At 47.2% G+C, this 25,487-nt stretch overlaps 6 protein-coding genes across 8 annotated transcripts; 3 read left to right on the forward strand and 3 right to left on the reverse strand.

Annotated features, from left to right (window-relative positions):
• Positions 4,179–5,781, reverse strand: LOC8056163. 2 transcript variants are annotated; one of them, XM_002458928.2, is made up of 4 exons: positions 5,584–5,781; positions 5,066–5,248; positions 4,730–4,894; positions 4,179–4,376 (listed from the first exon to the last, which is right to left on the reverse strand). In XM_002458928.2, exons 1-4 carry the CDS (start codon positions 5,608–5,610, stop codon positions 4,320–4,322), a joined length of 432 nt encoding a protein of 143 aa, XP_002458973.2. In that variant the 5' UTR covers positions 5,611–5,781; the 3' UTR covers positions 4,179–4,319. The 2 variants fall into 2 exon arrangements, with proteins under 2 accessions (XP_002458973.2, XP_021313478.1); XM_021457803.1 differs by having other exon boundaries at positions 5,605–5,765.
• Positions 10,556–12,131, reverse strand: LOC8056164. Its single transcript, XM_002458929.2, has 2 exons — positions 11,734–12,131; positions 10,556–11,272 (listed from the first exon to the last, which is right to left on the reverse strand). The coding sequence occupies exons 1-2, from the start codon at positions 11,810–11,812 to the stop codon at positions 10,782–10,784; spliced, it is 570 nt and encodes a 189-aa protein (XP_002458974.1). The 5' UTR covers positions 11,813–12,131; the 3' UTR covers positions 10,556–10,781.
• On the forward strand, positions 13,638–14,345 carry LOC110433521 (putative lipid-transfer protein DIR1). Its single transcript, XM_021455825.1, has one exon. The coding sequence runs from the start codon at positions 13,742–13,744 to the stop codon at positions 14,048–14,050; it is 309 nt and encodes a 102-aa protein (XP_021311500.1). The 5' UTR covers positions 13,638–13,741; the 3' UTR covers positions 14,051–14,345.
• On the forward strand, positions 16,967–17,284 carry LOC8056165 (protein 108). The gene has a single exon (XM_002456781.1). The coding sequence runs from the start codon at positions 16,967–16,969 to the stop codon at positions 17,282–17,284; it is 318 nt and encodes a 105-aa protein (XP_002456826.1).
• Positions 17,757–25,383, reverse strand: LOC8078720 (pentatricopeptide repeat-containing protein At3g29230). Of its 2 annotated transcripts, XM_021457541.1 has the most exons (4): positions 23,205–25,383; positions 21,680–21,735; positions 20,593–20,721; positions 17,757–18,998 (listed from the first exon to the last, which is right to left on the reverse strand). In XM_021457541.1, exon 1 carries the CDS (start codon positions 25,333–25,335, stop codon positions 23,563–23,565), a length of 1,773 nt encoding a protein of 590 aa, XP_021313216.1. In that variant the 5' UTR covers positions 25,336–25,383; the 3' UTR covers positions 17,757–18,998; positions 20,593–20,721; positions 21,680–21,735; positions 23,205–23,562. The 2 variants fall into 2 exon arrangements, with proteins under 2 accessions (XP_021313216.1, XP_002458975.1); XM_002458930.2 differs by lacking the exon at positions 21,680–21,735.
• Positions 19,022–20,496, forward strand: LOC8078719 (EPIDERMAL PATTERNING FACTOR-like protein 9). The gene is made up of 3 exons (XM_002456782.2): positions 19,022–19,523; positions 19,664–19,737; positions 20,057–20,496. The coding sequence occupies exons 1-3, from the start codon at positions 19,409–19,411 to the stop codon at positions 20,237–20,239; spliced, it is 372 nt and encodes a 123-aa protein (XP_002456827.1). The 5' UTR covers positions 19,022–19,408; the 3' UTR covers positions 20,240–20,496.

A 25,487-nucleotide genomic window follows, 5' to 3' on the forward strand; every position in this document is an offset into this window, starting at 1 on the left:
CAGCCCCACCAAAAGAAGCTACTCCATGTGAGAAGCTGAAGCTCTACCAAAGGTCGTTAGTATTAGGGTGCGTCTCGCCAAGGCTCCAAAAAAAATCCTGGCTCCGCCACTGGTCGGCTCCTTCGCGCTGGGAGGAGGCAGCAGGGATACGGGCAGGGGGCGTCGGGGCGAGCCGGCGGTGCGGCGAGGGGACGAGCTGAGTCGAGCTGTCAATGGGGGCCGGAGTGGGGGAGGTGCTGGATGCCGTCCTGCCGCGGTGGTGGCTTGCGGGTGGAGCCGTGGAGGGAGAACGCCAGCTGTCGTCGCCGCGCGACGCGCGAGCTTGCGCGTCCGCGTTCCGCCTCAGTGCGGAGGAACTCGCGAGTCACGGGACGGCGGGATGGGTTTTCTAGCTTTCCGGGCTTCCTTTCTTCGGGGGCTCCTAGAATTAGTCAATGTATTAGGCTTTATTTGCAGCATACTATGTGCTGCTGATTTATTATGAGAAAAAAATATTATTTATTTGCTAAAGAATAGAGCCGATAAGTTCAAAAAAAAACAGAGCAGAACCTATTTTTTCAGATAAATAAAGTACAAAAGCCTCCATATCATGAGATGCTTTAGCCGTTCCTTATATTACTATATTGCAGTATTATATAGCAATTAAGAGTTCATCTAGAACAAATGTCTATACTTAGTACAAGAGGTTCAGATCATGTTAGCTTAATCTATTGATAAACTGGTATCCATGGTTGGTGAAGACCTCCACTGTTAGCCCATGTCCCTCCCCCTCTAGCTCTGGCACTGGCAGTGGCAACATCCTCAGTTGAACGCGGCGGCTCTTCCATCACCCAAAAATGCTGTACTCCTGGATCCTGATACTGATGTCCCTGGGACTGTTCTGAACCCCTAAACTGTGGTGTCCCAGAGCAGCTGTGACTTTGAGCAAAGAGTTGAGCTCTCCCGGAGCTGCAGCTCCCTGCTTCGAGATCATTGTTGTAGCGAATGCCTTGTGCCATATCAGTGAGGTAATGCAGCGGCTCCGGCTTGGCTCCAAAATGCTGGCTGGCGTCCGGGCACTGGAAGTGCAAGTAATCAGCCAAGCACCCCGTCTCGTACTCGTGGCGACCTGCATCCATGAGGTCGCCGAAGGCCATGCTGGGGTGCTCGTGCGACGGTGGCATGTACGCAGGATTGCCGGCGATGTCCAGGGACGGGTACGCCGCTGCCGCCGCCGCTGGCAAGACAGCAACGGCGGCGCATGACGACTCATCATCGGCGCCCCACCAGGCCTGATCGTACCAGCCGTCGTAGGCATTGGCATTGCTCGGCACCAGCATCTCAGAGTACTCGTCCATGTCGACGTAGTTGTTGCCAGCGGATTGGAAGCCGTGATAATCAGGGTGAGAGACGGTGGTGTGCGGCTGGTAAGCGCGCCATGGGAACTGGCCGTGGCCGTTCTCGCCATTGCCTGGCAGCATCTGTGCCTGGCACTGATGGTTGCTGACCATGTCCACGTCGTTGCCGTTGTTGTACTGGATCGCACCGGACGCAGGCTGCATCATGCTGGCATTGAGAGGGAGCGGCTCGGCACCATCCCACATGAGCTCGTCGAGCCAGGCCTGGATGTCATCGAGGTCGTCGCCGCCGACGAACGAAGGACCCCCTTGCCCATCATCGTCGGCGAGCGACGACACCTGCTGCCCAAGTTGCTGGCCATCATCGTCGGCGACGCCCAACGCTTTCTGCCTCTCAGTGGTGGCCAGCAGCGCCGCGTCGATGGACGCGAGCAGCTCCTCCAGGTCCATGTCCTTCAGCACGGCCTCGCCGGGGCACGCGAGCGCCTTGAGGCCCTGCCTCCGCTTCTTGTCCAGCCTGCGCTCCTCCTTGCCCAGCTGGCCGTTGATGTAGTCCAGGTGCGTGTGCTTGGCCCGCTTGTCCGCCGGCAGCCTGCGGTACCTGTCGATGACGACGCCCGGGTCCGACTCCCACACGGCCGGCGCGCCGCCGTCGGGGCCGGCGCAGACGACGAGCGCGATGTCGACGTCGCAGAGCTTCGCGAGCTCTTTCGCCTTCTTCACGAGCCCCGCCTTCCTCCGCTTGAAGGCCTTGGCGCGGTCCCGTGCGTCGCCGATGAGGCTCATCTCGATCTTGCCGCGCGGCATGGACGACGACGGCGGGTCGGCGGCGGCGTGGTCCTGCTACCTATACGTATGCGGTCGCTCGGCTCCGGCTGTGCGGCCGGCGGCCGGCTGGACAGGATAGGACACGACGACGGCGCTGCGGGAGGTGTGCTGTATTGTGCTTGTCCGGTCCACGGCGCACACGGACACGGTAGATATATATACGAAGGGACTCGGGGTCAGGGAGACGCACGACACGTACGAGGTATCGCGATACCGTTCCGAACACGGAGACTCGCCGTTATGGCACGCTATCCGAATCCGACTGCAACAAGACTATGAATGAGATTTTAGGATAAATCGTGGAATCCAAATTGCTTCAGCTTGATACTCCGATATAGGATATACTTCTGACTTCGTCCATATTTAAAAATAAAGTTACTATAGACAGTTATACGGTTTTTAAAATATAACTTTAACTTTTTATTTATATAAAAATATATATAAAAAATGATATTTTTACGAAAGTATTTTTCAAGACAAATTTATTTATATGATTTTTACAATTATAAATTCAACAATTTAAAAATTATTTATAATTTATATTTTTAATATTTAATCAAAATCTCATTTAAAATGACCTTATTTTTTTAGTATAGAGAGAGTAATATACTATGCTAATAACAATTGTATCATCATCTGAATCGAATCCTGATCCTTGCCCTCGGGACTCTCTTGCCACGCCCAACAGCACACCTACGGTACCGGTCACCACTCGCGATCGTCACCGCGATCCGCCTGTGCAGGGATGGCGCCAGCGCCACCGCGTGGCCATCACCAGTTCACCACCGTCCACCACGCAGGTGGTGGATACGTTGGATCATGGATACAGATGACCGCGTCAACTCTTTTTTTTCCCGTCTCGATACGAGTCCGCGAGTCGAAAGCTTGCTCGGTTGATTAGTGCATATTTGCAGGAGGCTTCTCTCGGATTAATAGCCTATTTGTTTGAGCTCATCTGTTGAATTATTCAGCTATTTAATAATATTTTTTTTCAATAATTAATGTTTTTAGCATAACTTTTCTTTCAAGCAAACAGGCTTTACTCTGAATTCTGAAATCTCTTAGGCCCTCTTTGGTTGCATCCAGTAAAGTTTACTGCTCGTCACATCGAATGTTTGAACACATAATACTAAATATAAATTATTTACGAAACTAAAAATACAGCTAGAGAGTAATTTGCGAGATGAATCTTTTGAGCCTAATTAGTCCATGATTTAACACTAATTATCAAATAAAACAAAAATACTACGATACCTATTAAATTTTAACAACCTCAACCAAACACTCTTTAAAAGAAAAGTTGAATCGAAGAGTAATGTTTGGAATTATTACTTACAGGTTTATTTTACTTTCCGGCCCAAACCTCACCTGGGCCTTACATCGGACCAAAACTTTTAGCCCGAAACCTCAGGTAATTGTTATCTGAACCCAGCTTATGTGCTGAAAATTATGGTCAGATTAGGTCGAGCGGCCCAAGATAAGGTCTCGAAAGGAGGGGGAGGGGAGAGACGAGAGGTTAGCAAGTTTGTTCAACTTGAGTTTCAAAAAAAAAAAGTTTGTTTAACTTTGACTCCTATGCGTGACTCGTGAGATATTGTCGTTTTGGCCAGTACCAGTACCACTAGCCTAGTAAAGTGTGAGAGATAAGGAGAGAGAAGATAAACGGGAACATGGGATGCAGGACCAGGAAAGAGTGTAACATTACTTTTAAGATTAGCTATATACAACTATTGTTGTATCGTTATATGGCTTGTCTATTACATCGAGAACTTGAATTGGTTTACAAGAGCTTGGCTTAATCATTGAGCTTGCCCTAACAAGTCTTGCTGAAGACATGAGTTAATCAAGGTTGATTTTGTACCTAGTAGGTTCTGGAATCAGAAAATTAACGTTATGTCGTTATCAGATAAGATAATATTCTAAATTCCAGTTTGATTTTTTTACCTCTATTTTGCCCTAACTGCTTTAAGACGTGCTAGTAAAAAAGTGAGGCAGTAAAGCAACACCAGTAAAGATGGAATGCAAGTGTTACATTCAAACGAGTGCAAAAGCAGTAGTAAGTTTCCATTAATTCCATATTAGCGTAGACACTATACAACTCTCCAGAGCACCAACCAAGCAAACTCCCCAGAAACTTATTAAGCTCTGCATCTCTCAGGCGATGCAGCTCAGGCCCAGGCACCCTCCCAGCAAATTCCTCAGCAGCTTCTTCTGCAACACAAAACAAAAGTTCATGAGAATAAATCCCACACCTAAAATCTTGCTGGAATTTACAGTCCAGCTAGCTTTATTAGGAAATAAAGCTCCAATTGCTGTGAAAAATGAAGTGCTTAAGCTTTTGAAAAAAGGTCACATCTTTGACAAATATAGCTGTTCTATCTAGTGTTATCCTAACAAAAGCTACTTGCAAAGGGTCAGCTTAGGCTAGATAAAAGGCTTATGTTATGTCAATCACATGATGAGAACTACGTAGATAAAAAGTAAACCCACTTAGCTACACGTGGGTGCAGCAAGAGGCGCACTGATCTGAGACTGAGAGCAAACGGGGATTACAGGGTACTTGCCTTCTTCACCTTGCAGAGAAGCTGCGGGGAAATCTTGTACAGGTCCTCGTCCACCACAGCTCCCTTGGGCTTCCACTTCTGCTGCTCGTTCACGTAGCGCCTCCTGCCTCCCTTCCTCGCCGGTGGTACAGCAGTTTCTTTCTCCCCCTTCACTCGAACAACGCACTGCACATGCATTGACCACAGGATTGTCAGTTTCTTTGTTGTAACAACTGGTGCAGATTGGGTATATATGTGGAAGTGAAATTTTGAAATGAAAAATACGAAACGGTGCTAACTGATAGTATCTTCAGAGCTGATGAAAGAAATGCAGTGTTCTGTTTTGTTTTGTTTCACCTTCTTGTAGCTGTAGGGCTTGGCAGGGAACTGGGGCACCTTGAAGAGATCCTCGTCGTCCTTCTCGGCCGGCGCGGCGAAGAAGAAGGTCCCTGCCTGGAAGTACTGGGTGACGGGCATGTCGTCCCACAGGTTCCAGTCGCCGAACGCCGGGATCTGGCGCCACTTGCAGTCGTCTTGCGCCTGTCAGAAAAACGAAAAGAAACAAAGCTTACTTCTCCGGTGAAAGTTTGGAAGCAACAAGAAAAACAGTATGTGAATGTAGGACATGTACGTGCTTGTTTAAAAAAAGAAAATAAACACTGTTACGAGCATAGTATATTTCAGATTCACAGTAGAAAACTACTCCTATATAAGACGAGGATATTCCAACTGCCATGGCATGTTTCTCTGTTTGCTAGGACATGGTGTATAGTTTAGTTTCGTTGCTGCAAAAAGGATGCAGATCCCCATATATCATGACGAAGCTAATATTCATCTCACAAAAAAACAAGAGAAGAAACCCAACAAACACACACATTCTTGGGCTCTTGGCTCACCTCCATCTCGCTCGCAGTTGCCGAAGCAGGCGCCGAGGTGGGAGAAGAAGAGGAGGAGGAACAGGGGGGGAAAGAAACTGAGCAGCAAGCAATGCAAGAGCAGTCAAAGCTGAGTTGGAATTGGGCAGCAGAGCAGAAGGGTTGCTCCTCTATACATAGCCGAGCGCCCGAGCGCACAAAAGGCTTGGCCGAAGAGAATGTGGGGGCACACGTACCCAAACTTTTCAGAAAGCCGTCGAGGAAAAGCGAGCGCCCAAAGCAGCAGCTAGCGTTCAGCTGTTACTGATGAGCCGAGCCCGGGCAGGCAGGCAGGCAGGCAGGCAATGAGTACTAGCACCCCACAGTCACTCATGCGCCGTGCATGGTGTGCAGGGGCAGAGGAGAGGCCACCAGCAGTCCAGCTCCAGCACCACCCCCTTGGCCCTTGCTTTCCGAGTTCCTAGTGTCCGTAGCGCTAGCGCAGTGATGATGCTCTTCTTTTCTGTGCTCGCCGCCTCACTCTCACTCGCTAGGCCAGATTGTTAGTTACCAAATTCTCTCTCTGTTTGTCTCTCACTGCCTGTGTAGTGTCTCCGTCCGTGTCTCTCTCCATCTCCAGTAACGACTGTAAAGTTGCCGGCTTTTGGCACCAAGTCCTTGCCACCGCATGATAAACAATGAGTGTCTGTTGTGTGTGTGTGTGTGTGTGTGTGTGCGTGCCTGTCGCGCGCGTGCCCTTGTCGACCACACCCACACACCCGCGGATGGCGCCGGTCGTCGCGCTCGCCAGTCGCCTCCCCTCCCCGGCCGGCACCCGGCACCCGGCAGCCGGGCAGCTCCTCGATCGATCAGCCGCGGCTCTCAAGGAAGGCCTGCCCGGCCGCGCATGGTGGGAGCGGGAAAAAGCGCCAAAAGCCACCCGCTTTTGCACGGAACCATGGCAAAACCACAATGATTCCTGCGGTTCCGCTCCGCCCTGGGCGCTGCACGCCGCGCCCGCGCGACTCGCTTTTAACTTCCCCGCCGCCGAGAGCTTTCCACCGCCGTCGCCATCGGCCGGTGACGAGCAAGGAAAAGTGCCAGTGGCTGGCTGGCGCGGCGCCGTGTGCGAACCACCCCTCCGGCCCGTCGGTCTAATCGTGTGCTTGACATGCCGCACGCTTTTCGTTGGAAAACTGACCGTAATTGAAACGGAAGAAAGAATGCGTTACTTGGACCGGTTGTTGGTCGTCGGTCATGTTACCGTGCATGTAAAATAAAAAGTCGCTGGCCGATGGGCCCTTTCTCCGTTATGTGTGCATGTCACCTCCCTTTTTTACTACAAGTCATTCCGTGTGTCACTGCTGCTACTCACCAGATGGATTGAACACGTAGGAGTACACGTTATTATGAGTTATATCACGACGCCAAGCTTGCTAAACGACGGAGTTCTCCGTTTCTGAAAGATAATAATTTGGCATGATTTCAAATCCTTTGCAACAACACACATGCATGTTTACTGGAACGGATTATACTTTGCTCAAGTACATTTTCTTCGCACTGATGACTGCCCAGTAGTTGCTGTGAAATTATTACAAGTACCAGGCTACCATCGACAGTGATAATAATAACTTCACTCAAAAGTGAATAAGCCCCTGTCCCTGTTGGTAATGCAAAGGCACAGTGTGCTAAAGCTATGTTGAGTGCAGCCGAAGAAAGAAGGGGAAAAAAAGAGAATGGACCAGGCCTTGTGGTACAAGCGTATATGCACGCAGATGCGGATGGGCCTTTTTGTTGGGCCAGCTAAGAACCTTTCGGAATCTACTGCTTTGATTGACGACGACGAAAAAAAAACAAACAAACAAAAGACGGGCGGGAGCAACAGGAAGCTGGCGAATTTTCTGAATCCCGGCCCGCATAGCGAGCTTCTCGGCTTCTCCTCCTCGTCTCTTTTTGCCCCTTTATCTTTTTCCAGGTTTTTACCAGGCTCTCTGCTCCTTTTGATTAAAAGCGTGTTTGCTGCTGCCTGGCTCTCCTTTGGGTTAAGTTAGGCTTTTGATGTAGTATAAGCTAGCTTAGGGACAGTGCAGATGTCCGCCGTCCCAGCTGCATTGACGCGTCAAGATCTGCTTTTTATCCATGCCTGCGTGCAGCAAAGCTTCACCCTTCTGGGCGTTCCCTGCTTCTTTCTCTGCTCATCAGTTTCAGACGAGACAATGGAAGTCGACGCTGTAACTAATCGAAAGTCGTCTGGGTCATGGAATGCAGCACAAGCTCACGGACGTCAACCGTAGAGGTAGAAGAGATTCTGAAGCGAATTCAGTTGATTTTTGAAGACTTTTTCAGGTTGTGGCAGTGTATTCTATCCTCTTTCGCTCTTCCAGTTCTGGTGCCCTCCCTCCCTCGGAAATTTAGGCTCAATTTAATCCGTACCCAAACTGATGATTGTGTTAATAATTTGGACATCCGTTATTTTTTTTCATTCTTTCATTAAATTGTGTGCGAGTTCTTCGTTTAGAGTTCTCGTTGGTCTGACCATCTGCTGCTGGCCCTGCCGGCCGGCGGACGGTCCATTTGTGTCTGTACGTGTGCTGTTCATAATTTCAGTCTCTATGCATGGAAGAAATCACATAAACTCGATCTGTGGACTGTGGGTCTACGTTGACACGTTGTGAATTGAAACTGAACCCATACAATACAATCTACTTTATCGCATGTCTGTGCCATGAAATGCAACACAGTTCCAATCCTGTGTGGTACTTCCTCCATCAAAAGAAAAGAAAAGAAAAAGAATGCAGTTCTAGCATGTTATCAAGTCAAATCAAATAATCTAAAATCAAATACAAGCAGCAGCATTGTTTTTTAATAAAGGATAAAAATCCGGCTTCATCTATGCGTAGATAAAATCAGACCAATTATTACAAGAACCAACTGACCCAAGTTCGGCTGAACAAAACAACCCGACAAATGACCACTGGAAAGAGAAAAAAAGTTTTGACTAAATGAAACCAACATGTCTGTGTAAGCCAACCATTAGAACTAAAAAACGCTAAAGTCGACGTTTCTAGGTGAACTGCTACTCAAACGAGCTCCTTCAGGCCTTCAAGCCGTTGTAAGCTCGTCCATTGACGCAGCCAGTGAGTTTCTCTGAAGAGTACCTGCAAAAGAGTTTTAGGTTTGCATTTGTCAAAAACTATTTCATTCTGTGCCCACAGTAAAGTTGATGTTGTTGTTAATAACAACATGTTTAATTTATTATTTCCTTATTTCGACCTAGAGTTAACATTTTTCTATTAGTTCAACCAAACTTTAGATGAGATGAAAGATGATTGATATCGAGTACGATTATAATTACATTCTTCTTCAGACGGAGGTAGTAGAATAGTGAAGATTTGCTTGGTTTTTGCGACTAAAATTTAGCATATGCCAAAGATTTAGGAAGCAAAAGTTAGAAAAAAAAATTATCATAGATTTGGCAAGCTAAACATAAGAGGTTGGCAAGTTTTTGTAGCAAACCAAATAACAGTCAAAATCATGAGCTAATTTGCTGTAGGGGTGCAAACCCCTGCAGTTTCTTTCCAAAAAAAAACATGAGCAAATCTTTGGCTTGGTGGAAGCGAAGCAGGACCTGAATTTTTGGCCATTCGCCATGTGAACTCCAGGAGGAAGGTGGTTAGTGGTTTGTATGAAACTCCGGCCCAGGCCGTGCTGTACAGGTGCAGCGCAGGTTAAGGACAAGCAGCTGCAGCCTCTCGTCTATATTTAATGTTCTATGCATGCGACCAAAGATTCGATGTGACGAGGAATCTTGAAAATTTTTGCAAACTAAACAAGGCCTCAGCTTCCAGCCTTGTGCGTAGGACAAGTGGACAGTGCCACACTGTAGAACGTACTTACTCATCCACAAGTAAATGCACATCTCGTTTTTTTGAGAAGTTAAACTTTAAGTTTGACTAGAAATATATCAAATAATATTAATATTTGTATCTATAAATAAGTATATTATAAAAAAATATATTTTATACTTAATCTAATGATACATATTATATATAATAAATATTAATATATTATTTATATATATTTAGTCAAACTTAAAAAGATTTGACTTCTTAACAAACGAGATGTGTTGTGGACGGAGTAGGAGTAGTGCGAGCCGAAGATTGGGATAATGTCTCTGCATGCATGTCTTGTGACTGTCTGTACTGCACACATGCGTGCACTGCAGCGCTGGTGTGTTGCTTTTCAAATTCGAACAAAAAAAAATGAAAAAAAAGAAGAACCGTAGTAGAGGTAGAATTTGGGCCGGCCCAGTCCGTTTGGGGCCGCTTTGGGTCATGGTTCCTGGAGTCCTGGACATGTCACGACAAGTGATTTATTTAACCATAGTAAAAGTTGCTAAAAAAATAAATTTAACCGTAGTAAAAAGTCTCTTAACACAATTGTTCTGCTAAAAACAGTTGTTTTTCTTTATAAATCATAATACACTCGTACATCCACAGATGCTCACCTCTATAAACATATACGCATACACTCTACTTGTAATGAATACCATAAAAAAAAACGAGCCGACAAATCTCGATACTGAAGTATTGACAAAGTCACCAACAAATTTGGGTAGCTAACTACTACTATTTAAGTGTAAACTTTTTCTTTTCCTTGTTGCTGAGTTCCCCCAACGTTTTGTATTCTCTGATCTAATAGGTTCATATTCAATCTCATAAGCAAGGTAACATCTCCTTTGTTATGTCCGAACTGATAGAACTTTAAATTGCTTCCGTAGATTTTTTTTAGCCTGGTTATTTACCTTTTCTTCTCAAAACCCAATATCATTGCTACATGTATTTGATTTTGACTGCTTAATTGCAGGACGAGAGGAGCAAGAGTTGGCGAGTCCAAGCAGTCGTAGTTGCTCCTTACAGGTTCGAGAGCCGAAAGGCTCTGCAGAAACGTGGAGGGACACGAGAGCGCGACGAACTTTCAGCAGAAACCGGCATCCCTGGTTGTGTGTTTGTCCATATGAGTGGCTTCATTGGGGGCAACAAGACCTACGAGGGAGCATTGGAAATGGCAAGAGGTGCTCTGAAACGCTGACTCAACCAAAGCATCTACCACCTACCAGTAACAGTCTTACCCATGTTACCATAGTCTCAGTAAACACATCAGAAACACAGGATGCAAATTAACAAGAGCCATACAAGCGTGGAACAATGTGCTGGTGATCAGGGGCACAAGGGTAGCACATGTTCAGGCCTTCTTGACACGTTTGGCGTCCGATGATATCTGCCGATGCTCGTCCGTGGCAGGCGTCGTCCTGCCGCGGCGCGTTCTTGCCGCAGTCGCCATCCGTGTCCATGTCCTGGCAGGAGCCCAAGCACCTCTGGATCTCGCCATGGTATATCAGGTAGCAGTAGTCCTTCCCTTCCCTGATGATCCGCCTGATACCCCTGAGAAAGCAGATGCAGGACCTGCCTGTGCTTGAGCGGCTCAACTGTTGCTCGACAGCAGTAGTAGCATGAGGCAATTGCCAATTGGCAACACCGGAACTTGGGAACAGATCGGTGAGATCGGTCCTGCAAGACGAAGACGTCCTTCCAGGACTTGGAGGAGCCCTCCGGCGCGTAGAACGCTGCGGCGTCCGCTCCCCACCTGTCGTTGAACAGCTTGCGCCACAGTTCATCGTCGGAGGTCAGCGCCCTCCATTTCCTGCAAACTGAGCCAACCAGGAGCAGCATCGTCGCACAGTTAAGTTATTGGTATATGCGTAGCTCACCAGAACGAACGAGCGATCGCTACCATTCGTTCTAGTACATGCTATCTCCTCTGCTGGCAGTGTCAACTATACTGTATGAGCTATCACTCGATGCATGCAAGTATGCAACGCCTGGAACGTTTTCAGGCTTGAGCAGCATGTACACAGCACAACACAGGATATACGAGTTACGACCGATCCGATTTGACAATCTAAAGATAAGACTTGGATCAAAGTCTACAGAGAGATAGTACACAATCTAACAAAATCTGAATTGTCAATGAAAGCCAAAATACTATGACTTGTTAGTTATGGGGACATTAAGAATTTAGACCACTACGGGAAGTTGAGAATTAATACAGAGAAACTGAAATTGTGCTTTTCCAATTCCATGTTGGGATGCGATGAGGCGTCAAACAAACCTTGGGGAGCAGAGGCGAGGGACTGGTGATCCAGGAGGTGGAAGATGTTGATGCACAGCTCTCTAGGCAGCCCATCCATGTCTGATCTGATGTGATGTCTCCTCGAGGCTTTCCCTTCGTCCTGAATTCTCGAAAGCCCTGTTTCTCTCTTGTACCATGCATGCGAATATGCGATTGATCGGCCTTGCAGATCCTGAGCTGAAGGATGAAGAGCTCGAGGGTTCGACGACGAGAGGACAAGAACATGCGGGAAGGAGAAGCAATGCAAGCAAAGGTGTCCTTTGCGTCTTTGTCTCTCTACACCGGCCGGTGTGCCTGAGAGTAACGTGGCCAACGCTCATTACTGACACGTCGGCCCCGTGGCAGTCCTGTCCAGCGGCGCATGGCCGGACGGTCGCAAGAGACATGAGCGGTGCCGGTGCTGGATTGACACCTCGCACTCGGTGGCTTCCGCCTTCGCGGCTGCACTTTACGCCTGCGTGGTTAGTTTACGAACTCTTGCCCATAACCGTTACACTGACTCGCTCGTCTCGTCTCGTCTTTTAAGCCCTTTCCTCCGCGTCGCAAGTCGCTATTTTCAGCTCCGGGTCGTCGCAACTCTAAGCTTTGCAAGTTGCTATTTTCCCTGTGATTGTGACTAGAAAGTTTTGTATCACAATTAACATCGCGGAGGGAGATCAAACATAGAACAGAGAACTTAAGGAATACTAATGCAGAAATTGAAAGGCAGGCGTCTCGATCCAGCGCGTACAGGCTAGCTGGAAGGCATGTTCGTGCATCTGCCAGTAGTGCAAAAAGAAATTCTCGCTAGAGGCAGCGAGAGGATGAGCTACTAGTAAGTAAACTTGACTGACGAAAGGTCGAGTCACAAGCATGGCGATAGGTTATTTTACCACCGCTGCGGCGCTACGGTACGCCAACCCGTGCTCTCCCCGGACGCGGATGACTAATTAACGCGCATAACAGCACGCGAGATGCGTCCAAATTCCAGCAAGAAACCACTGCCGCCCGCCGCTATACCGTCGTCGTCTTGCCCATTGGTACGGCCGGCTCCCCTGCCTCTGCACTGCACTCTGCAACTGCAGTACGTACGTACGTACGTATAGGGTCGCGTAGTTTTAGGGAGACAGTAGTATCTCCAGCATGCCTGCGCACATGCGAATGAACGACCAACCACAGCCATGGCTTGGGTGCAGTCCTGGCCGGTGCGGCGATGATTCCGTCCGTCCTGTTAGGTTGATCTCAGGCCCAGCCCAACGGATGGGGCCTTTTCCCTCTGGATCGCGTCCTGATCGGGGGCGCCCAACCGATCCATGGTTGGTAGGTCTCCGACGCGCTGCGCTATATAAATAGAAGTGGGGGCCGCAGGCACGATAACCTAAGTTCGCCGTGCTCATCACCCACTCGACAAACCCTAGGCCATCCGATCGGCTTGCGCAGTGGCGTCGGGAAGCACCACTGCGCCACTCTCCTACCCGCCGTCGTCGGTCAGTGCCGGTGGAGGCCCGAATGACGACGGGATCTACTCCGCCACCACGTCAACACTCTCAACATGGACGCCACCGGATCCGCTCTCGCCGGGAACGCTGATGGTCGAAACCCTAACCTATCTGCTTCTCTGTTTCTAGTAGTAAATTAATCATATGCATGTACCACTGTTTACTACTATATATTATTTGTACCCCGACTCGATTCACTGCTACAGTAGATCCTGTCTTTCTATCACGTCCGTCTTGCCCGTGACCGGCCGGCCGTCCACTTTCTGGGGTGCCGACGGCCGGAGGCCAGCTCGCGAGCACATTTGCACATGCAACCACGTCGTCGTCACGGACTCACGGGGCACCGTAACTCTCTGATCCTAGTATCCATCGATCCCCAACCTCGCTATATATACAAGCCTCCATCCCCTCGAGCGATCACATCGCAACTGCAGATCACAGGCTACACACACAAGGCCAAGCAAGAGCCCCCAACAAGACATTTGTCGATCGATCGATCCGAGTCGACGATGGCCGGGAGAAGGGTGTGCATCAACAAGGCCGTGGTCGTGGCCATGGCGGTCGTCGCGCTGCTAGCTCTGCTCTTCGCGGCGGGCGAGGCCGGCGAGATCTGCAGGGTCGACCCGGGCACGGTGCGGAACCAGTGCGCGTCCTGCTGGAGAGGGACGCCGAGCCGGGGGTGCTGCGACGCGCTGAGAAACGCCGACTTCGGCTGCCTCTGCACCAACTACTGGGACAAGCTCAAGGGCACGTCCTACGCCAAATGCGCCGAGGCCATCCCTTCACAGTGCAACCTCCCAAACGCTAGGTGCCACTAAATGGAGATGGAGGCCACACGCGCGCGCACTGCGCAGCTTCGAATTCGAATCGACCAAAATAGAATAAATTATTGTCTGGTTCAGTCCCGTAGCCAATAAGCCAACCAACTGATTGTCTTTTGCCGGGTTCATTACATACTGTGTTTCCTCTTCCTCTCTGTTAGTTCTTTGCTTTGAGTCGTTGTCGTCGATATGATTATCGGCTGGCCTGGCCGGTGGATGCTCTAGTGTATATGTATTTGCAACTCATGATTTAATTTCAGGCTTTCATCAGCCTATGCATGCATTGTGTTCATATCTCTTATCTTCTGCAACCAAAGGAACCTGTGTCAAATGTCAACGGTCTACGCGCCACCTCTCTTTATCTGATGATTTTTGTTTCCAAAAACACACATAAATATGTGTATATATACACACAGGTGTGATCACGGGCAAGGTAGGATAAACGCCACGGACCAAATTATGAATACCCTACACCTGATGATGTATGGGCTGGAAGCGTGGACATATATCCCTGATCTATAGTGATTTGTGGACCATTCCAACAGCCTATCGTGCACGGAATTAAAACCATTATACGGTTCAGGGGCAAATGACAATTTAAATGCCATGAGACATTGGCTAACGCGATAATATCTGGTCATTGTCATATACAATATGCGTGCAAAATTCAATTATCATGGGCTTCATTTGGCTTGGATATAAAACGTCTCGTGTAATTTTTGTTGCTCTCAATGCAATGCATGGACAATTATATCTAGTTTATATTATTATTATGCATGCTTCACGGCGCTTTGCCAATCAAATTGTAAAAGCACCTTAAATTTTTTGCCATCATAAATGAATCACGCTACAAAAAATCATGCCGTAGACATTTTAAAAAGAGAAATCTTGGTAACAACATTCAAATATTCCTAGCTAAGTATTTATATGAACTAAGGTTCCATAATAAACAGATTCAACAACATTAGCTTATTGTACACACTGTTAGTCTACATAATACTGATCAAAATATAGCCCCTCCTTCTCAGAAGCACCCTGAAAAATACTACCAATCACAATAATAAAAACTAAGATGAAGGGAGTATGCCACATGAGGGAGTGTGGAAGGAAATGCAAGAAGGATGACATGTGGGCTCACATGCAAAGTGCACAGTCAGCACTCAGCAATCATCACACATGTAGTTTATCACAAACAATAGTAATTTAGACTTCGTGTAGTTGGCATCACACTGCAAGTTTAGGTACTTTGTATGACCCATTTACCAGTTTTGGGATCTAAATACATAATTTTGGAAGTTAGTTTGAGACCTAGATGGCACTGCACACAAGTTTAGGCGCTGAACAAATATGTTAGATTCACGTCAATGTTGAGTTAGCTTTGACATGTCAGCATATAGAGTGAGTCAAAATCCGTTTATCTAGTGCTAGAGCTTGGAAAAACTTTAGGACATCAAAAATTAAAAACTGAGTTTATAAGTGATCGCCAATATATTTAACTTAAAAAGAATAATGTAGGTATTTTTTTCGTAACCCCATTGGAATTGTACTTCCTGAGCTACTATAAAATTTCTTTAGGTATTTCAGTAAGCAATGATAAATAATTAATCAATTGGATCTTATTCAAAGTCACTCGTGGAAGAGCGAGTACTTCTTCCACCACCGCTAGTCCCCCTCCCTTTCATATCACCGCAGGCCGAAGGGGGATCCATCGCTTTAATTAGTCTTTTAGAAGATTGAGTCTTTTAGGGTTTAGGGTGAATTCATTTTTCCTATGACGATGGATCTCACTCATCATGCTAAGTTTTTTTTGGTATTGTGGATTTATCTCCTCCTCCTTCCCGACAATGACATGGGTAGGGTGGATTCGTTTTCTCCATGGCGCCTCTATTGAAGATGAGGGTGATAACTATAACATCAATAATTTCCTCTGCATGACAACATGAAGACTTGTTTTTCCGAACAGCGACATTAGGCAAAGATGATGTTGTCGCCATAGAATAATTTTCTCCGACCTCTTCTCTGTTTTGTTGTGGTTAGATCTAACCACGATTAAGGACTAAGGATAATAAGTTTTAGATTAGTATTCCTTATTTTTCAGTGGCAGAAAGATGAAAGAAAGAAGACACAAAAAAGAAGAAGTTTCTCAACTCTACCTACAACAATGTAGTTCGTCGGGCTGTCCTCAGAGCTTTTGATGAGTATTTGCCTATGCAGTTATCCATAACAGGTTTGGATTTAAGATTTAGAGCTATATAAAGTACAGATACAATGTAGATGATGATCAGTTTCTGGATATACGTAACGAATTCCAAAGTGTTTGTAAGGTGACGATATACTTAGCTATAAAGTAATATAATTATTCTTTTTGTGTCAAAATAAAAGTCATGGGGACACTACTGATCGCGCTGATCGGTGCAGTAGTTATGTGTACTCGGCCCCATGTCCGATTCGCCGACCACGCACCATTTCTCGTAATCGCCAAGATGAAGCTATCTATCTATATGAACCATACACTACGTACCCTGAAAAGAAAGAGTCCACTTGGCACGAAGCGACACTGCAAAGGGGGCAGAATGCATCCGGATCCAGCAATACCATCGTCGTCGTTACCGTCGACATGCCCATGGGTATCTGCTACTACCGATGGAGAGGCAGGCTGGCTACTGGCTACCTTCCGCATGCAGCAGCATCTCTGCGCGTGCACGCATGGCGATCGGCAGATGGCTGGCTTGCCCGTGACATGTCACACGCGCGCGCGCGACGGATGGAGCCAAGCGCGCGAATACATGCACGTCGTCACGGGCCGCGCTACCCCCGCCCCTATATAAGGCCGGCCGCCGCCGCCGCCGTCCGACGACTCTGCCGACGAGACCACCACCACGCACAAACAAGCTAAGCTAGGTGGATCGATCGATGGCCGGGATGAGGAAGGCGAGCAACGCGGCGGCGCTGGTGGCGGTGCTGATCGTGGCCGTGGCGGCCGCGGCCGGCGCCATCAAGCTCTGCGGCGTGGACAAGTCGGCGGTGGACGCGTGCACGCCCTACTGCAAGGTGGGCAGCACGCAGGCCGCGCCGGGCACGCTCTGCTGCGACAAGGTGAAGTCCGCCAGGTGGGACTGCCTCTGCGGCTACCGGGGCGCTCTCCCCAGCGACATCGACGCCGCGCGCGTCATGGACCTCGCCACCAAGTGCAAGTGCGACTACCCGCCGGCGTCCTGCGACGCCAACTAGAACTAGGCTGCTAAACCCCCCCGTGTTTCGTGTTACATGTTAGGCCGATCCATCGTGTCTTGTCGCTGCTTTATCATTTCAGTGCTACGGGTAACAAACTCTGACGGGCTGCACTGCAGGCTGCATGCTTTGTGCAGTTGTGTGCTCGTCGGGCTATGAGGCTATCCGTCAGCCGCATGCCACGTTGTGTACCCTCCAGTGTACCCCTCTCGTACGTGTTTCTTTGGTGTGGGTCCTCCTTGCTGTGCTTCCACGTAGGAGTAGTCGCAAACAATAAACTTTCAGATTCCTCAGGTCGTCCGATGAGACTGCGTCATTGTTCTGTGCACTAACAGTTCGACGATCGAGGCGACGAGATACGGCTCACGAGTGTCAAACCCATGCCAGATTGCCAGCAGAACCTTGACCCACAAGATTTTCACAGAAAGTTCGTGGTGCAAAACTGATAAGCACAGATCACTGTCACTGCATATGCTTTGAATAGTCTGCCTTTTTGTTACCAGCCGTTTGCAGCATGAAGAATCAAACAAATATGAGACGACAGAATGCAGATACCTACAATACGTGCTCAGCCAGTGAACTCCTCACATGCATAACGCCTTTTTTTTTACCCGGCTGCCGAATGCTTCCATTGCAGCTAAATATACCACTGCTTTTTTTCTTTGGAGAGTCCAAATACCACTACTGTGCACTACCCAGCAGCGCATGCGTCACATACCGGTGTCCTGTAGCTTGGTTACCACTCAAATTAGTTTGACCACATTTTGACTCAGCTACGGCCTCGTGAGTCGTGACCAGTGGTACCATAGCAGCTCTGAGACTGAAAGCAACAGCAGCTGAAGCCTGCCCACATCAGCCAGCAACATGGCAACATCCTCCACCAAAGGGGGTGTCGAAGAACCATGGAAAAGTGACAACAAAAATACGTCGCAGATCCAGAGCTTCCAACCATTACTGTCGATGAGATATCACCAGACTGTAGATGGTACGATACGACTCTGAATATGAAATCCAGATGCGTGCAGCCCATGCCTCGAGGTCACATGAGGAGATGGACAGCAGTGGACTGAACAACACCTTGCCCTTGCAGAGATGGAGGACTGAGCAACACCTTGCCCTTGCAGAGATGCAGGGATGCAGGATCCAGAACTTGCGAACCCCTCCTCTGGCACTGCGGGGTCACCATTACAGGCTCAGAAGAGTTACTCCATTTGTTGCCTTTCTTCAAGCATCTTCTCTAACTAAATAAGAAAAGATGTTTGTCTGCTTCACTTTGTGTTCACGTGAAACGGGCACCGATGCCTTTAGCATCCTCGATGCCAAGTTTTTTCAGCTGAGCATCCGTAGCCACAGTTGCTTGCTTCAAACAAGAGATAAAGATGAAGTATCGATTCTTCTCCTTGCCGAGAATGGGAGTTACAGGTACTGATGCATCCTCTTTTCTATTTTGTTAGTCAAAACATCTATTCGCTGCTCAGCTCTCCATTTTTCTATTTGCTTCTATTGGTCACAAGATCCGTCCGTCCGAAGTCTGAACTTGTTAGCTTAAGCTTGGCTGATTTCTCTTTCACGGTCTTGGATTGAAGATATGGAGTTGATTTCCATTCATTTTTGTCCGGAAGGAGCCATGTCAACTGTCTTACCTTCCCTGCTGTGCGATACTGAAACACCCAAACTTTGTACTCGGACCTTGTGCCCACTAACTTCGATTGTTCTGTAAAAAAGTATTGCTACATTCAAAATATGATACAGAAAAAAACTGCGGAAAGGAACATGTATAACAGACAAAGTGATGCTATGGTAATAATTAAAGCAAGGCCCCCATAGCTAAGTTTCAGCCGCCTCTGTTATCCCGTGCGTTCGTGCATATGAGAAAGTGGAGCCACCTGGTGGTCTCCGCAGTACCCACTGCTCCCTCTCCATACCAGTGTCTCTGCATGGTATGGCACAGGGATATGCATATGCAAGGCATGAGCAGAGTCACAGAGCGGCCACACACAAGCCATTGCACCTGTCTCTCCAGTTTATATAACCACTAACATTTGCTTCCTTATGCTGTTTCTCTGAATCCAAACAAAGCACCATCCTCCCATTTGCTATCTCTCGTTCAGTTGAACAAGCGGGATGGCTAATGGTTGCCCCACAACTACCACAAGCTCCCTGCTCCTCTTCTTCCTTCTCTCTTGCCTGCTCATCGGCCATGCTCTCTGCAGCCAAGGCCACAATGGCAGAACATCAGGTTCTTCCCCTCCTTATACAAACACCGAGTTGTTTATTTCCTCTTTCCTTGTATAAGACGAGTCCCTTCTTTCTTTTAGTATTTGCTTTTTGTTCACTTTCACTGCTTATTTGCTCATTCCAATCTAATTTGCGGTGAAGGTGCTGATTCTGTGGTGCAATATCCCCACCAGGAATTGCCTGCTAAACATATAGTTTTGCAGGAGGCCGTCAAGGTACCTATCTCTCTTTTAGCTGTAGCTAAGTAGCGTTCTTCAGGGTTCTAAGTTTCAAAGGCTTGCAGTACCTTTTTATTCTTTTACACATGTATTATGCAAGGAAAACTTTGGAAGGAGAAAATGCCAACCACTTGCCTCCAACATCACTCCTGTACTATTACTAGAAAAAACTTTAGAATAGAAACAAGGAATGAAACTAATGCTTTTTTTATAAAAAAAAGTGGAATAAAACCTTGTACTAGGTTAACCCACAAAGTGTTTAGTGACCTTAAAGCAAGTATAGTTAGCGTGATATTTTCACATGCCTTGATATTAGGGTCTAAACAAGGGCATACTATCGAAGTATACAAGGAGAATGTTGATCGGCTCAATTGCTCCAATATGCACATACAACGAGTGCAGGGGGTGTCGATTCAAGTGTACTGCTGAGCAAGTCCCAGTGGATGCAAATGACCCCATGAACAGTGCTTACCACTACAAGTGTGTTTGCCACAGGTGATCTTCAATGAGTAGGAGGAGCTTCTATGTTATGGTATGTCCTGGAGAATAGTAGTATTTTTTCCCATTTTTGGTTCTCCCTCTTCTTTTCCTTCTATTATTTGTTTTCTCTGTTGAAAAGGCTTCTTTTTTTCCATTTCTATTTTACAAGAGGCTAGCTAGTAGAGGACTGGAGTATGGAGGGGCATTTTGTACTTTAAAATGCTTAGTTCAGGTTATGGACTAGTAATTTTGTTAGTAAATGGTTATCAATTTTGACATCTTTAGCCACCTTATTCAAGTGCATAAATAGTATGGTTGACCTATGGCTACGATGCATCATCAAGTATTCAAGTCTATGAAGTATGAACAGACCTCAAAATGTATCATCTGCTTGCACAGCCTTGGATATCTAGGCTGGATCTTCTGAGCACCATCAGTTCTTATGGTCAATTGGTCATTCACGTCATTCCTCTTTTTCATAGTAAAAAAGTTAACAATCACCTGTACAAATGGGAATTATGTTAAGCTACACACACCCACAGAAGAAAAGGCGACGACAATGAAGCTTATGCAGAGGGAATGCTATTGTGCAGCCAGCAATTCATCAAACTAGACTTCATTTAAAGTTTAATTAACTAAGAAGTTGTCAGAAAAAAGATGTCAGACCGTCACCTGCATCTCTGACTAAAGTGAATATGCATAGTTTCATTCATGCTGTGCATTATTATCAGCCACAAACTTCTGATGCCAAAAGAGCACACAGTTTGCAGTTATAAGCCACAAGTATGTATTTATAACTTGTGTGAGGATTTGAGTCAACTGGAAACAATACTAACAAGAGTGCATGAGTTGCCACAGCAGAGCCACAACTGCAACTATGTAGATTGTGAGCAGGATATCAGAGTTCTTTTTTTTTGAGAACAGGATATCAGAGTTCCATGCAGAAGAATGTATTGCTTAAAAGGCCACTGATGTTGGTAAACAAAGTTTGTTCTTGGCTACTGCAAAGTATGCAATTGAAGTCACTTAAACCTTTTGCGGTTCACCCAATACCAAGACATGTTTCAGAATATGTTAATGTACACACAAGAAGGTCCATTGAAGCCTTCAGATAGAGAGGCCCAACAAATAATCAGTTGTTCATCAAAGGCCTTGTTTACTTCCACCCAAAAACCCAAAAATTTTCAAGATTCCTCGTCACATCGAATCTTTAGACATATGCATGGAGTATTAATATAGACGAAAATAAAAACTAATTACACAGTTTGGTCGAAATTGACAAGATGAATCTTTTGAGCCTAGTTAGTCCATGATTGGACAATAATTACCACAAACAAACGAAAGTGCTACAGTGTCGCGAAATATTTCCCATCGGGAACTAAACAAGGCCAAAGGCATCCAGAGAGGATTATGTTTGGACATGGAGAATGTATTTGTATTGATTTAAAAAGTCGCTTACCCATATCTTTCAGCACTAAGTACACCCTCACTGAGATGCCATAGGTCATGCAAAAGCTGAGCCGCACATTAAAAGGTCAGTTATATGTCATATTAATAATTTCAAAACATAAAGTAAGAATTTTGCTTGAGTAAACCACACTACGCTGACTCATCAGTCATCACATGAGATGATAGCAATTTACTACATACTATGACTGTAGCTCAATACTTGCAGATATCCTAAGAGCAACAGAAGGACAGAAAAAATAGAATACACTATTATTCTGAAAGGGACACAAGAGAGGAGATGCACTCGGCTAGACAGCAAAAAAGTCTGACATGTAGCGGCCCAGAACCCAGTACTACTATTAGGCAATAGAATGAGATCTCACCGTTTGTCTTAAATAAACAAGAATAGGTCATACTGGCTCCCTATCAGGTGGTCCTGAATCTAAGAGACTCACATGGATGTAAGTCAGAGGATCCATATCGATCTATTTTATTTTGTGTGCATAAGACACCTACATCAAGCCATACTTGAGTCTCATGCACCAAGGTTGACGTCAACACAGCATCGAACCCATGGTCCAGCAGCACCTATGTAGCTTGAAAGTGTTCATCATTGTTAACTCTGTTAGGATAAATTCTAAGCTTGAGCATGCTTCTGTACAAGTAACAAAGAGGACGAACCGTTTCGATGTCTCACTCATACTAGATTGACTAAACAAAATGGTTTGCCAAATCACACTACTTGCTGATGGTCAGTAGTCAGGACTATACAATGATTTCAGGTCGTCCGATTAATCGCGATTAATCGTCCAGGTCGCTCCTAGGATTCGATTAGGAGGTCCGACTCGATTAATTCGACCAGAAGCTGGTCGTCCGATTAATCGTCGATTAATCGCGATTAATCGGACGACCAGGTAAGATGGACGACCAGGCTTCTGTTTTTTTGGGCATTTTCTAACTGGGACTGGGCTAATGGGCTTTAACTTTTTGGCCTGTTAGGGTTTAGATAGAATAGAGGGGCTGCAGGGGGAGTTTGGGACAGCAATATGGACCTCTGGACAGTGCAGAAAAGAGAAGAAACCAACTCCCACAAGTAATTCACTATCTAAACACTAATGTAGTCTTGATGCTAGCTTGATTGTGTATATTATATAGTATATATAGAGGTATATATATAGGCATATATGCCCTGAAATAGCTGGACGACCAGGTGGACGACCAGGGTCGACCAGGGCGATTAATTGCCCTGGTCGACGATTAATCTCGATTAATCGCCTGGTCGGTCCTAGAGCGACCAGCTTCGACCAGTCGACCTGAAATCATTGGGACTATATGCTTAAAACAGACTGGTAATTTGGAAAGCAGTTACTTTCCAGTTTTGAAGCCAAAGAACTAAAACAAGGCATATTTCATAGTCCAAATTGTAGAACTATTGTTCCTAATATGAGCCATAAGCAATACATTCCTAAAACAAGGCATATTTCACAGCTACAAAATGAAATGCAGAAAGTAGACAGAAGTAAGAGGCAACATACAATCTTGAAATCTGAACTTCATGTATCTTGATTCTGATGAAGTGACGATATAAAGAACAATGCTACAGAGGTTCAGACACTTCTCAATTAGGGACCAAACTTGTCCTTCAAAGGCTAAAACCACTTTTAAGTCCAGACAGTTAGCATTATGCCCTTTGAAACAGACTAAAAGGAGTAAACAACTGCAGCCTCAAATATAAAGCTTCTTCATTCAATCACATGTTGAGTCACCACTGTACAAGCAAGTCAATAAAAAGTTAATAAAATCGACCGCACATGGATACTCAAGATCCTCATCGATCCAGTGATGTTTAAGTGCCACTGATGAGTTGCCACTGTTTGGTACAGAAAGTAGCCATCAAATAGATGCTACCATTTTAGACAAATTCCACAGCATTAAGTATATTTCATCCGTACAAAGATGTGAGCCACCTCCATTCACAAACTCATGTATTTCTCCATCCACTTCAATCACACTTCGCCCAATATCCTTCCTCATCCCCTCATCACTCATCAATTTCCTAATCCTCAAGACATCACCCCACATTCCTTCATCAGCATAGATATTTGAAAGAAGAACATACACCCCAGAATCATCAGCTCCAAGATTTGCAAGACGTTCCACTGATAACTCAGCCAGCTCAACACAACTATGGCTTCGGCAGGCAGCAAGAAGAGATCCCCACAATTCTGGAGTTGGTTCCATGGGCATTGTCTCTATAGCATGCCTGGCCTGATCCAAACGTCCGGCACGGCCAAGTAGATCAACCAACGCACCATAATGTTCTACCTTGGGATCTATCCCGAAATCCTTTTTCATTCTGTGAAATATCTCTAAACCCTCTGAGACCAACCCAGCATGTGTGCAAGCAGTCAGCATGGCAAGTAAACTAAGATCATCCACTGCAACTCTTTCTGCCTCCATTCGATGGAACAGCATGACAGCATCCAGACCATAACCATGAGTTCCAAGTCCAACAATCATCACATTCCAAGTGACCACACTCCTCTCAGGCATGCTTTCAAATATCAACATGGCAAGATCCATGCGCCCACATTTCATGTACATGTCTATCAAAGCAGTCTGCACCACAACATCAGACAGCACCTTCTTCTTCTCCAAGTAAGAGTGAAGCCATCTTCCTTGCTCCAAAGCGCCCAGCTGAGCACAAGCACTAACAGCCCCAACAGCAGCGACCCTATCAGGCCTTATGCCACACCGTAGCATACTCTGAAAATGCTCCAAAGCCTCCTTGGCCTCCCCACACCTGACATGCCCATCAATGACAATGCTCCACGAGATCACATTCCGCTCCGGCATTTCCTCAAACAGTGACCTCGCCTCATCCATCCTTCCGTGCCTGGCATAACCATCGATCATCGAGTTCCAGCACACCAAATCCCTCTCGGTCATCTGATCAAACAACTCGCGCGCACGGTCCACACCAGCACCACCTTGCTTCCCATACCCGTCAATCAAGGCCCCCCAGGAGAACGCGTCTCTCTGCGGCATTTCGTCGAACAGCTCCTGCGCGAGTCCCATCTCCCCGCACCCGACGTACCCTGCCACCATGGAGTTCCACGAGACGAGATCCCGCGAGACGCCACCTGCCTCGTCGAACACTTTCCTGCCCGAGATGCAGTCGAGGATCCTACAGTAGAAGCTGATGAGCGCGTTCACCGTGAAGAGGTCCGCGCCCAGCCCCCTCCTCACGGCCTCGGCGTGAACCAGGAGTCCGGCCCTGCATCCAGGCGCGCAACCGCAGGCCTTGAGGACAGCGGGGAACGTGTAGGCGTCGGGCCGCACGCCGCAACTGCGCATCCGGGCGAAGTAGAGCAGCGCGGCGCGGGGGCGCCCGGGGGCGTGGAGGCGGATGGCGGTGTTCCAGGGGAATGGGTCGCGGGCGGCGGGCTCCGGGAGGCGCGCGAAGACGGCGTCCGCGAGCGGGGCGGCGCCGGGGACGGACGCGATGGCGAGGAGCAGGAGGTTGGAGAGGCGCAGCGGGGAGGCGGCGAGGTGGCCCGAGGTGAGGAGGAGAGCGTGGCACTGGATCGCGTGGGAGGCGGACCTGCACGCGCGGAGGCGGGAGAGGAGCGTCGGCAGGGCGACGGCGGGACAGGGAGGCCGCATCGATGAGGCATGGCCGCCGCTTCAAACTCACCAAGCCAAGTGTAAGCTGTGTACGGAGTAGTACAGAAGGAGAGTAGGAGACGATGAGTGAATTCCAGGCCCGAGGGATTCTTTTGTGGGCTGGCTATTGATGGGCCTTATCGAGCCCATTT

The sequence above is a fragment of the Sorghum bicolor genome, chromosome 3, assembly GCF_000003195.3.
Source record: "Sorghum bicolor cultivar BTx623 chromosome 3, Sorghum_bicolor_NCBIv3, whole genome shotgun sequence".
Lineage (NCBI taxonomy): Eukaryota > Viridiplantae > Streptophyta > Magnoliopsida > Poales > Poaceae > Sorghum > Sorghum bicolor.